Source organism: Tachysurus vachellii, chromosome 19 (assembly GCF_030014155.1).
Source record: "Tachysurus vachellii isolate PV-2020 chromosome 19, HZAU_Pvac_v1, whole genome shotgun sequence".
Lineage (NCBI taxonomy): Eukaryota > Metazoa > Chordata > Actinopteri > Siluriformes > Bagridae > Tachysurus > Tachysurus vachellii.
In genome coordinates, this window is record NC_083478.1 from 15,775,528 (window position 1) to 15,788,385 (window position 12,858).

At 37.9% G+C, this 12,858-nt stretch overlaps 2 protein-coding genes across 2 annotated transcripts; both read right to left on the bottom strand.

Annotated features, from left to right (window-relative positions):
- Window positions 1-296: 296 nt before the first annotated feature.
- On the bottom strand, window positions 297-5,337 carry LOC132862643 (transcription initiation factor TFIID subunit 8-like). The gene is made up of 8 exons (XM_060894778.1): window positions 5,153-5,337; window positions 4,473-4,632; window positions 2,439-2,537; window positions 2,113-2,175; window positions 1,850-1,974; window positions 1,523-1,670; window positions 937-1,079; window positions 297-682 (listed from the first exon to the last, which is right to left on the bottom strand). The coding sequence occupies exons 1-8, from the start codon at window positions 5,198-5,200 to the stop codon at window positions 542-544; spliced, it is 927 nt and encodes a 308-aa protein (XP_060750761.1). The 5' UTR covers window positions 5,201-5,337; the 3' UTR covers window positions 297-541.
- Window positions 5,338-5,969: 632 nt separating this feature from the next.
- g0s2 (G0/G1 switch 2) lies at window positions 5,970-7,301 on the bottom strand. Its single transcript, XM_060893905.1, has 2 exons — window positions 7,155-7,301; window positions 5,970-6,954 (listed from the first exon to the last, which is right to left on the bottom strand). The coding sequence occupies exon 2, from the start codon at window positions 6,924-6,926 to the stop codon at window positions 6,591-6,593; it is 336 nt and encodes a 111-aa protein (XP_060749888.1). The 5' UTR covers window positions 6,927-6,954; window positions 7,155-7,301; the 3' UTR covers window positions 5,970-6,590.
- Window positions 7,302-12,858: the final 5,557 nt, after the last annotated feature.

A 12,858-nucleotide genomic window follows, 5' to 3' on the forward strand; every position in this document is an offset into this window, starting at 1 on the left:
TTTGGGAGGGTTTTAGCTTTTCATATGAGCTTTTTCTAACACCCATTAATTAGTGTATTAGAGTTATAGAGTATTGTCTTTGGTGTATTCCTTAAACACAGCAGCCCTCTGTTGTCAGGATAGTGAATTGCATTGAAATTACACACAATACTTTCCTTTCCCTCCTCCAAATCACTATTAAATCAGTTATCTCTCTCTGGAAATGATCACTGCAAGCCTGAGAATGTTTCTTTTAGTTCTAAAATGACAAACTGTACCTTGTGAGCAAGGGAAGGCAAATCATATAAACACTTACAGATGTTTGAGAGTAATTTATTCTCATCCATTTAAACATGACAAAGACATCATACAAATGTTTTATTTTTGAAAAATCCAAGCATAAACCAGAGTGATATATACATGTATATATCCCACCTTTAGGAAAAACGCTACCATTGTTGAGCGTCAGCTCTCCTGTTCAGAGGCACAATGTAAGCCACAAACAACAGTATCTTCATTCCCACACGATTTCGTTGCATAATTGAGTCCATATTTTTGCTGTTCATTTTTTCCGCCTCACTTTTGGTTTCTTGACTGGTCGAAGGTATGGGTTATCAATCATGTTTTCCTCACTGTTCTTCGCTGAAGGCACACCACTACCAGGCGGCAGAACTGAATTCTCCTTATCTGTTCCTGAGTCCTCCTGGATTAAAGAAAACAGATTAGAACATTGTGATGAGTACATTTCCTCACAGAATTGGGCCAACATTTAACAACTCTGTACAAAGACAACACATGTACAAAGAACTGATATCTAAACTAGAATACACTAAACACACTGACTCCGGAAAGACTCATTAATTCAGTGTTAGATGTGGTCAACATCACTGCATGATCTAAAACATGCACTGCAGTGCTTGACAGTGACAGCACAGAGATGAGAGGTCATTCTCTTACGCTAATCATGTTGTTGGCATTGTTTTCGGTGTCTGTCTGGTCATCCTGCTCCGACGAGTCCGTCTCCTCCAGGGACTGCAGCTCCAGCTCAGAGGGCAGTAGAGTGCTCAGGTATGGGATGGCACTTGGCTTTGCTGCTATCACTGAGAATAAGCAGGCAAGGCGTTACCATATTTTCACACTTATTTATTCACATCTGACCCCCCCCCAAAAATGGATTACATTAAAAATGTGCGGGAAAAATTTGTTAAAAAATACAATAAAAAAATAAAAAAAACATTTGATTTACTCATTTATAATTTTGTTTAGAAAAACGTAAGCCATATTCATCATTAATTACCTTTATAAATCTTTACCTACAGTTTATAAATATTTACCTACAATTAGCTGTCCCTAATAAAGTAGCTAGTAAATGTATAATATTCCTAAAAGCTAGTGTGTAAAAAATATGACTACATTTGTCCCTGTACTAGATGAACTTAAAGCAGAGTTCGTGTAGATCTTCACTTCAAACGGACACAATCCCACAGGGCCACCCAGCTTACAGATCTTTATCCACACCATTACTTTTAATCATTGTCCTTACACGGAAAAGCAGTGAGGTCATCTTTAAAGAGGCTGTGTGTCTCGCCGGTCTTTGCCATGAAACGAGTGAGTGCTCTCTCCACATCTCGTCTCTGGGAAGCTGCCTTCTCCCTCAGCACCTGGTAGTCTGATACAGGCTCACGAAATGTCTGAAAACCAAAACATAGGGGAGAAAAGAAGAGAAGAAGAAAAAAAAAAGTGTCATCCTTTCAGCTCTTAATATCACCTACTACCTTTATTTATTTCTTTATTTAGAAAAGGGTACTAATTCAATTTCACTTTATCTAGCCCTGCTTTACAGTCCGTCAAATACACATTGTCGTCTTACCGGGGTTTTGATGTAAGTATGAGGATCTGGAAATTCTGGGAAATGGCTAGGGATGTGAGGAGGGTGTGTCCGCTTTTGTCCAGCGGCAAGAGACTTAGGAATCACTGGAGAATTTGTCACTGGAGCTGTTGCAAAGCAGACAAAATGACGAAACTGACAGCAGCAATAGAATAAAATCAATCAAAATATAATTGGTGTTGGTCTTAATTTGGAATAAGTAAAAGCACCCAAGAGTAAGGATGTGAATAGTTTATGTAACTTACGAGCTGTTATGACCATCCTCTGTGATCTTTTGGCATACAAGGGGAGAGAATCTACGTTAAAACCTGTGAATGTTAGAACAGAGAAAAGCCATTTTTAATTGTCCACATAGGGGAGTCATCTGTTAGACTGGACACAGAGCTAATTTCTCACAGAGCCCCACATAAATCCACTTCCTTTCAAAATTCCCTGCCCGTTATCCCAAAGTTTTTAACTTCGCTTACCTTTTCCCATTGCTCTACCTCAGCAATAACCTAACTGACTTGTACACTGCACATTACACGCATTACATGTAGTGCACAGCATTGGTGCAACCGGTCATGCTTACCCATTTCCACCAACGTAATAACCACATCTGAGAGAGTAGGGCTGCTTCTGGCAGTATGCTCGCAGCTCGCTTTTGCGCAACGTCCAACCTCAGATATGTCTGCAAATCGTATCACAATAAAACAAAATCTGTATCATTTGAGTGCATGAATACACAATCAGAAACACACAAATTCTCCAGATAAATAATTATGGTTCTCTGTAGAACCTACAACTATCCTGATTTTTTTGGTTTGAAGCTTAGTCTAAAAGCCCAAGTGTCACTATAGGCTATGGGCATTAAGATTCTGAGTCAGTCACTTTAGATAATTTTCTCACTTCTGGTCCTGGAATATCACTGCACTGGATCATGTAAAACACCAAATTGTGCAAGGCGAGGGGTACACGAAGGATCAAGAGTGAGAAACCCAGATTTAGATACTTATCCACAGACTTATCTACTAGTTACATTTAACAAGACCATTTAAGATGTACTAAATGTAACCTGGTTATACTGCTTTAAATCACAAAAGGTTCCAGGTAAGTGTACATGTTACAACATTACGGTCATCATCAATCCTCATCTTTCACTCTGCCTTCCTACAGGACTCAATTCCAGCGGAGATGCTAGAGCTAATCAGGCAGACTGATGGCGATAACAGATGTAATGTAGAGATGTACTGAGCTTAACTAGATTATCATAAACACACACTGTACCTATACACATTGTCCCTTTTATCAAACTTACTATACGCATGCAGTTGCTTGACTTTGTCCCTTTTGATACATGCTCTGTACAACTTGTCATCCACAAAGAGGCTTTAAATATTATTCTTATTCTATATCATACACTTGAATGGTGAGTGCATAAATATGTTGTAGGTATATAATTACTTACTGATTAATTAATGCCCATGTTAAAGATGTTAACCATTCTGAATATAACAACAATGCTCTGGCTTCTGCTTTGTAGGTTTTTATTATGCAAAGCAACACTCGTGTGATGGTAGTAAGCTCCCCCACAAAACCTGTGCTGTGTTATTCAACTCTTATGAACAAAAAAAAATCTGTCAAATCCGTTCCAAAGTACAGGTTTGGCACAGCCCATAAAAAATGTAGTCGATGTAGTTGATAACAGGACTAGTCATGATACTGAAACGGCAGGGCTACAAACATTATCCAATTTCCACCCCAATTTTGATACGATGATTACGATGCAATGAGTATATACCATCATCAGCCTAATTTTTAGGTTCTAAATGTTCTAATCTCATTTATGCAGTACTCCAATAAGCTAATAATGTGACAAGAGCATTAAATCACACAGATGCAGGCCTCAAGAGCTTGAGTTTATGTTTACATCAAACCTCAGAATAGGGAAAAAGTATGATCTCTGTGACTAACTGTGGCATGGTCATTGGTGACAGATGGGCTGGTTTGAGTATTTCAGAATCTGCTGGGATTTACTACAGTCTCTAAAATTTACATAAAATGGAGTGAAAACAACAAAAGAAACTGTTAATAGAGGGTTGAGAATGGGTTGAGAATGTGGGTTGAGAATCAGACATGACAGGAAGTCTACAGTACATCAAATCAGCACTCTTTACAACTGCAGTAAGCAGAAAAGTAAGCATCTCTAAATGCAAAAACACATCAAACCTTAAGGTGGATGGGGTACAAAAGGTTCTTACCTGAGGCTATTATAGGCACAGGTTCGTGCAAAATAAACAGATAAAGATTAGGGGGAACCTTTTCCAGTCTTCAGCTGTCCAGTCTGGGCAAAGCTGTGCTCATGAGTGAAGTGAGGCCTAATGGGGGCTTCTAATTTTGTAGTTCATCCACTATAAGCCTCAATGTTTTGTACAAGCCTTTCTGCTCACCAGGGTTATAAAGAGTGACTATTTGAGTCACTATATCTTTTTTTTTGGCAGCTGAAACTCAGCTACCCTCATCAACAAGTGACCACTCTGACATTGTTTCAGTGTGTTGACACTAAAGTTGGCGTGTTTTGTTAAATTGTGCTGTTTAACCAAGGAGTGTTTTTAGTGTAACTTACAACTCTGCATCATTTCTGTTAAAGTTTCCACAGCCGCTTTCTCAGCGCTTTCGAAGCCGCATTCCGTCAGCAGAGAACTGACCACAACCTGCAGGGTGCGCCGTCGGGCCAGGTAATAATTCTCCGCCGGATTTGCAGTTGGTTTACTACCACTTGTCCGCTAAAAAGCAAACAAGATAAAGTCACTTTAAATGTTAATTTTGAACGAGTAGCTTTCTTCTTATGAGCTGAACATAATTTAGCTTGCTAGCAACCATCATCCAGTTCTCGGCTCCACACCGCTAGCTGGCCCTTAACTAAGCTGGCCCTTAACTAAGCTGGCCCTTAACTAAGCTGGCCCTTAACTAAGCTGGCCCTTAACTAAGCTGGCCCTTAACCAAGCTGGCCCTTAACTAAGCTGGCCCTTAACTAAGCTGGCCCTTAACTAAGCTGGCCCTTAACTAAGCTGGCTGATTTACTTGGAGCGGCTAAAACGTGAAGAAAAGCTTACAACTTCGCCGGAGAACATATACAAATTCGACTAATTAATTCTATGTAATTCATAATTTCACAATTCTACAAAAAAGGATCTAAAACGTCCCACGCGCGACCAGTATATATCTATATCTACATGAAGTTTGTCTAGCATGCTAAGCTAACTAGCTGACAATCACTAGCTCGTAAATGGTAAACTAAATTACCATTCCGACGTTTAAAGATCCGCCGCTCGCCACCGCAGGGTCTGCCATCTCTATGTAAACTTATTTTTACTGAACACAACATAAAGAAAGATCGCGCGATCTTATCAAAACGCTAAAGCATTCTGTTTCTGTAACAGCGTAGCGATAGCGACTTCCGTTATGTACCAATGTGGCTATGCATAAACAAGAGTCCTTTCCATAATAAAAGTCTTAAAAACATCCGTTTTACTGTTGGTCCTGATTATGGTTAATAAATGATAATAAGGTTAATAAATACTATGAAGCTGAAAATTCTGGGGTTAAAGCATTTATATTTACAAATCTCAAAAATTACTAAAAAATAACAAACAAATTAAAACCCAAAGTAAAAATTCTATGTAGTAAATAAAGACCAAATTTTCCCCCCCAAAATTGTGGATGATTAATGCTGCTCTTCTTCACTTGTATTTTATATTATTTATTACATAATGCACGCACTGTATGTTAGGATAAATGTTTGGACGACAAAAAAAAAATCAAAAGATATTGAGTTACATTTTAGAGTGATCCTCATTGGCTTTATTGCGGCGTTCATCAACGTCAAAATGTTTGAGCTGGCCAATCAAATCAAGGTAGGCGGGCTTTAGTGCATCTAGAATCCACGTGACGTTTCGGTTTTAATGGTTAGTTTATGAGTGAAGGTGTTTGTCAATGAGCATATTGTCAATTAATTTAATGAACGTGCTTACCTGGCTAAAAATTACTGACTAAAAATGATTTATAAAACTTAAATTAAGAGAGTTATAATATAGAGTTATAATAATCTTTGAAATGTATGTATAGCTGTATAAATATACTTTAGAAGTCTTTATTTGTGTGTAGAACATTAGTATACAGTATACAGGTTTGAAACAACATGAGGGTGAGTAAAACATTTTGTCTGGCTAACACACGTATCACCCGTCAGCCTGTGCGTGCTCGTGCGTGCGTGCGCGTGCGTGTGAGCGTGTTGGTTGGGTGGTTGTGTTTATGGGTGCTCTGCAAATGCAATATGAATATTCCATACATATATATTTGTATGGAAAAGTCTCTTCCTAGGCATTTTATAAATCAGAATGCATTATGGGATATCTGAGAGTGAGAGAGTGATTTTTAGGCTATAACATTTAAGACACTGCTCCGGGTTTTGCACAAACTAGAATTTATTGATCTGCAATCATAGAAAGCTCACTTAAGAAAGACTTATTACATCCTTTATAAATAATATTCAGCCAGTAGAAAATCATTACATCGTCTTAACAAACTTACAAAGTAACATTTGAGAACAGGTCACGCCCAGAATTCCCAACATAAGCTGTTCAACAGCATTCAACCTCAACAGGCACTTTGCATTTCCTCTCTGTCAGACATACACAACCCTCAGTGCACAGGCAGCACACGCAGTGTGTTAGTGTGTATCTTAAGAGGCATGGGCCCTGAAACTCATACGCCTCTGCCTGAGCATGGGCAGTTCCTTAGCCTTGTCTTCCATCTCAGCGTCCTGTTCATCATCTTCTGGGATGATCGTCTGAGGCTCTTGAGTCTGAGTCGTCACTGTTATGGTCTCTTCCATCAGTGTCTTACGGGTGATTTCTTCCTGCTCTGGAAAGAGTGAACAGGCAGCTTCCACAACTCCACTCATGATGCCCAGGACTGCAAAGGTCCCTCCAATCAGATATACCTTCATGGCACCCTTTGATGGTCGAAGACTTAGCATCTCCCTCGCAAATGGAACGATCTCCTGCATCATCACCATTTTGTTTTTAATCGGTCAGTAGTTGTGTCTGTCAGGAAGGAAAATGCTGTTAGAGCTCATTACTTGATCTAAACTACTACTTTTACTATTCAAAATAAACATTAATCTTAGTATATATCCTGCATTTAGTACACAAATTAGCGCAGTTGAGCACAGATCAGAGAGGTTTAGAATGTTAGTTAGAAAAGATTAGCTTAATAGCAAATCACGGTATTAAAAAGTACTTACATTTGAAACAAAAGTGGAACCTTAGTTGATCTCTCTTGATTATTTCCAAGTACCAACAGACAACTAGCTGCTGTCTCGGCCCATATTTAAGCCCAGTGCCTTTTGTAGCCACACCCACTGATCATGAATATTCATTAGAAAAAAGAAGCATTGCCAGTATGCTTGTGCAAGTTTTTGTGTGCCTCAGAGATCGGGTGTGCATGTCTAGTCACTTGGGTGACCTCTGTGTAGGCAACTTCATCTCCTGGTCATGTGACAATACACTCTGTTGTACGTGAGTAATGTGGTGAATCTGATGTTCCCTTAAATAAGATAGATAGTGATGTGATTTTCACATCAAGAAGCTTTTATTGTCATTTCAACCATATATAGCTCTAGATCTAGCAAACTAGATCAATAAATTCTAGTTTGTGCAAAACCCGGATCATTGTCTTAAATGTTTTAAGCATAAAAATCAATCTCTCTCTCTCTCTATCTCAGATATCCCATGATGCGTTTTTAGTCATAAAATGCCTAAGAAGTGACTTATCCATACAAATATCCATGTATGGAATATTCATATATAACCGGATTTTGCCATATCCAAAAGCTATGATAACTCAAAGTTCATTTTTACTATATTTGTTTTAGTGGAACACACACACATACACATGCACACAAACAAACAAACTAACAGTCCTACGGTACAATTTAGGAGTCATGGAAGATAGTATTTAGTTAACAACCTAAGGGCACAACTTGTTTTTTGATTTATTTGTACGCTGTTAAAGTGCGAAGCCGTTCTTAATACAGTGCCGCTTACTGTAAATCTGTATGAAGCTCCACAGTCCATTTTTGTACATTCTTCCATTTAATGAGGCCACGTACATATTTGAAAGAAAGTCAAACTGAGAACTGTATCAGTTGCCTTCGTTAATGATGTAGGGAATAGCCAAGCACAATGTTTGTGGCTTGGCCTAAATGTATACTTGGATTTTGAAAATTATCGATAAAAAAAATAAATTAATATTTAAAATAGTGACTGACTAAAGTTCACAGTAAAAAAAAAAAATGAATTTTTCAAATTTCATACAACATTTTTTAATATTATTAAATTATGGTGAACTTCAGTATACAGTAATTTTTTTTAATGATAGTAATTTAATATAATATTAATCAGTAAAATGCAGATTTGATTAGTATGGCAGTTATATAAACCCATAATACAAATGTGCTGAAGTAAAGAGTGTATTAAATCTTTAAGTATTAAACAAAAAAGGCTTAATGGCTTTTACACATTCAGCTTCTTAATATAAGAAGGCTGCAGTATTCTTTGGTAGTAAGTCAAGTGGTGTAACATAACTAGGTACACTACATTAAGTGTGTGTACTGTATGTAAAAGGAGAGATTCCATGCAAAGCCTTTGAGTGGAGAGCAAATTAGGGCAAGATGACAAACTGTTAACCTTACTCTACTGGGTCCTCCGCCAGCAGTTGCAGTGTCAAAGCTGGTAAAATTAAAATGTCAGTAAACTCTGTTTATACTGAAATCAATAAAATTGCATCATCTTGAGTTAATGATCAGTGGCCTACCTGCTGCCTTGCCCTTATTCTCTTTATATGGTGCTGGGCAATTCGTCAGTGTTTAGTTGTATTAGTTCTAATAAAAGTGACATGCAACTCATACACACCGTCCACCAACTATTCATTCCGAATTTAACACGAATGTCACAAAGTCAGAGATGTGCTCTGTGGCAGGATACCATTTCAAATGTTCATCTAGCGCACATGCATTTCATTTAATTGGTAAAATAATTCAAATGTTATTGGTCACATACACAGACTTGTTCTTAAATGCCAATGATATAAAACTAGCATAAGAATAGAATTTACAGGCAAAGAGAATTTCCCAGGAGGAAACGGAAAATACGAGTACAGTTAGGGGGAAGAAACTGTATGAATGTACTTTTAATCATTTTTTTAGTTGTCGTATATATTATATAAATGTCAAATTTGCTGTTGACCTTTTACAACCATTTGGTAAAATCAAGTCGGCCAAAAAACTTTACTCATGTGTAAATGAGTGAGCATTTGTGTTTGAGGTGAAAGAGAAGAGGGACATTGAGCAACGTTATTTATTTGACTTACTCTAGACATGGCTTCTGCTGCATGGACAGCAGCACATCAGTGACTTCTGACCCACAGCACTGAGCCGTGCTATGGCCTGTCTCCCAGAAGCACAGACAGAGTTGAGAAACCTGGCCAAGCATGGTCATAGCAACACAGGCTGCACGTAACTAAATACAAAAGAGCAGCTTCAGCAAAAAAAAAAAAAAAAAGGCGTCAAATATTGTATTATATATATTTATTTTTTCATAACCTACTCTGACTTTGTTTCACACTCACTTATGTTTAATATGGATGATTGACAATGATGATAATACTCTCTCCTTTACTGTGCTATAAAAGCATGTGCCCTGAACAGATGCTAGTAAACTTAAGCTTTGGAAATGATATTGAGGTCAGAGACGTTCATGTGTCTGTGTTTTTATTCTTACCTAATCCTTCTGGAAATGTATCACAACTTTGGCTCATGCTGCCAGAGCTGCTACTGTGAACTAGCCTTCAATTTACCACACAATGTAATATAATGTTACTATGGCAAAATGTTTTTTAATCCAAATAAACCAATTAAATAAAATAATTAATTCTCTTCACATGGTACAAAGAAAAAAATCCATTTGTCTTTGACCTGAAGGCTTTCCACTGTCAGCATGTCTAATCTAGCTCCACGTACCCCAGAATGCACAGTTATAATACAGATGCATTATAGTTGCAATATACTGTAAGTTGCATTATATTAGCTATTTTATATTATGGAAACTATGTTCGTCACCATTTGGATTACTCATGTGTTCTAAAATGCTTCTCAAGACTTACCTTAAAATGTCTGAATCATTTTGCGGTCTTTGCTTGTTTTAGTCACAAGGGACAACCTCCTTATCAATACCAAAAATCCAGCTGTGAAACTGCCGTCTGGTTTCAGTTTGAGACTCAGATATATCTTAATTGTAAATGATCATATTTTTATTTGTGAACATAGAGAGATGCTGCAGTATTTGATCATTTTGATACCTTTTGATTTTTATTATTATTATTTATATCTTAATCAATATTTTTGTTGGCAATTGGTAGACATTATAAGACATAAGTTCATTACCCTGATTGATGGACTGTGTGCTCTTTGTAATTTATCACACAAGCTTTTCTGATACTTTTGGGAATCTTTTTCAATTTTGGTTTTGTCTATACAAACATTTACACCCAACTTTTTTAAATGGACCCCTTGTTAGTACACATTTTTGAGGTGTTAAACAGTACCACTGGCTGTTAGAACTCCTTGTCATTTGATTATTACTCCTTATAACTTTGCAACCAAAAGCACAATTTGGTAATCCAAGGGTCTCATTTATCAACCATGCATGTGCATAGCTTTGTGTGTAAACCGTAACTGAAATCTGAAAAGTCAGAAGAAACATAGATGTCTCCATGTTTGTCTTTTGTTATTGTCAAGCAAGAGACCCACTGCATATCAGCAACACCACACAGTATCTACCCTGGAGATACCCTGACTGGGGCAATCACAGTTTGGCCCTTGACAAAGTTTCTCAGATCTGAACACGTGCCCATTTTTCCTGCTTCCAATACTGTCAACTTCAAGAACTAACCATTCGCTTACTGCCTTTGTACGGTATATCCCACTCCTCAACAGGAGCATAGTAAAGTATAATCAGTGTTATTTTATGTACAGCATACACAACATGATGTGCCAATTTGATTTGATTTGACTTGCTGAGCTCAAGGTTTACAAGACCCAGGTCCCAGATTTCTTAGTGGGAAGTCACAGTTTTCTTGGTTGTTTTGTAGTTTTTTTTTGTAGTTTTGTAGTTATTTCTGTTGTAAAAAGAGAAACATTCTGCAGAAGTATTATTTGCTGTTATGCGTGTGTGTCCGAAGCTGCAGTTGCGAACCCGGACGCGCTCCGAGAGAAGGCCGTTAAAATCAATTTCCTATTTTCGTTCTCGAAACTTGGGGGGCACGGTGGCTTAGTGGTTAGCACGTTCGCCTCACACCTCCAGGGTCGGGGTTCGCTTCCCGCCTCCGCGGTTGGCATCTCTGGAAAATTGTCCGTAGTGTGTGATTGCGTGAGTGAATTAGTGTGTGCCCTGTGATGGGTTGGCACTCCGTCCAGGGTGTATCCTGCCTTGATGCCTGATGACGCCTGAGATAGGCACAGGCTCCCCGTGACCCAAGGTAGTTCAGATAAGCGGTTAGAAGATGAGTGAGAGAGAGAGAGTTCTCGAAACTTGTGTTGGTTGGTCCAATCGATTTGTGCAATAGATTTTCAAACAGTAGAATTTGTATTAGGTCTTAACGCAAATTTACAACCGGCAAGTCGGTCGGACTTAAAGCAAAAAAAATAAAAAATTTGAGATTGACAGGGTCGGTCGGGTTACGGCAAACAAGAATATTTTTAAGGATGGCCTCAGGGTCAGAATTTTAGAGTTGACTGCATTAGAGCTGCTGCTAATCATGTGTATGAAAAAATGCATGGTAGAATGGTAGAAAAGTGAATCCCATTTGGAACGTAAAGAAAACAGTTCACACACAAAGACAGGGATGATGCAGACAATGGCAGACTTGCCTTGCTTGAAGATTTAACACACAGCTTTGTCCAGTGATGTTTTTAGGGACTGCAATGTTTTTGCTCAGAGTGTTGAACTTTTTGTTTGCATACTGCAGTTTTTGATCATTTCTGCCAGCAATTTGCCCCACTTTTGGGAAGGCCAATAAAAACCCACCAATACAATCCAAATACACACTCAAATGCTTAGGGTTTTTGTCACCAGCACACTTCATCAAGACATTTAGAGAAAGGACTGGTACTGTATTTCTCAACCAACTATGGACTTAATAATAACATGTATTACATGCATTCGTATCACACATTACATTTAACAAATACAGCTGAAGAAAAGAAAACAACAAAGAGGGATTTTCATGCCATGGCAAGTTTTTTAAATTGAAATTACATCAATAGATGCACACTACATGTGGGGATGTGGTGTGGTAGCTTAGTGGTTAAGGTGTTAGACTACCAATTGGAAGGTTGTTAGTTCAAATCCCAGGTCCACTGACCTGCCACTGCTGGGCCCCTGAGCAAGGCCCTTAACCCTCAGTGGCTTAGGTGCATAAAAATGTAAGTAGCTCTTGATAAAGGCATCTGCTAAATGCCATAAATGAAAATGTATCTAGCATGTACTAGTCACTTTGGCTTTTCTAATTTGTCTCACTCTCTGACACATATTTTGTGTTACATTTTGCCTGTAGAAGTCTCCTTGTGCTGCTTTGTCTCTTCATAACAATTAAACTGTTTACATTTGAAAAAATAGCTAGATTTCTATTATGTTATATACCATTACATATACCAAGTATATCTGTGCACTTACAGTACATTAAGGTCTAATTAGTAAAGGAAAATTGTTTCATTTTCACATAATTATCACAATACCTGGAAACACAGTATTGTATTTATTTGTAAGGGTTGCATTGTATAATGTACAGTAATGGGAGATGAAACAACACAAACCTGAAATATTTGGACACTTATTCATTCTTTATGTCCCAAATGATAGAACTGTACATATACAAAAAGCCCAAAAACA

Coding starts and splice junctions, on each gene's coding strand:
- g0s2 (XM_060893905.1), bottom strand. CDS start 6,926: ATGGTGATGATGCAGGAGATCGTTCCATTTGCGAGGGAGATGCTAAGT.
- LOC132862643 (XM_060894778.1), bottom strand. CDS start 5,200: ATGGCAGACCCTGCGGTGGCGAGCGGCGGATCTTTAAACGTCGGAATG. Junction 4,633..5,152: donor GATCTTTAAACGTCGGAATG/GTAATTTAGTTT, acceptor TTTGCTTTTTAG/CGGACAAGTGGTAGTAAACC. Junction 683..936: donor ATGCCAACAACATGATTAGC/GTAAGAGAATGA, acceptor TCTTTAATCCAG/GAGGACTCAGGAACAGATAA.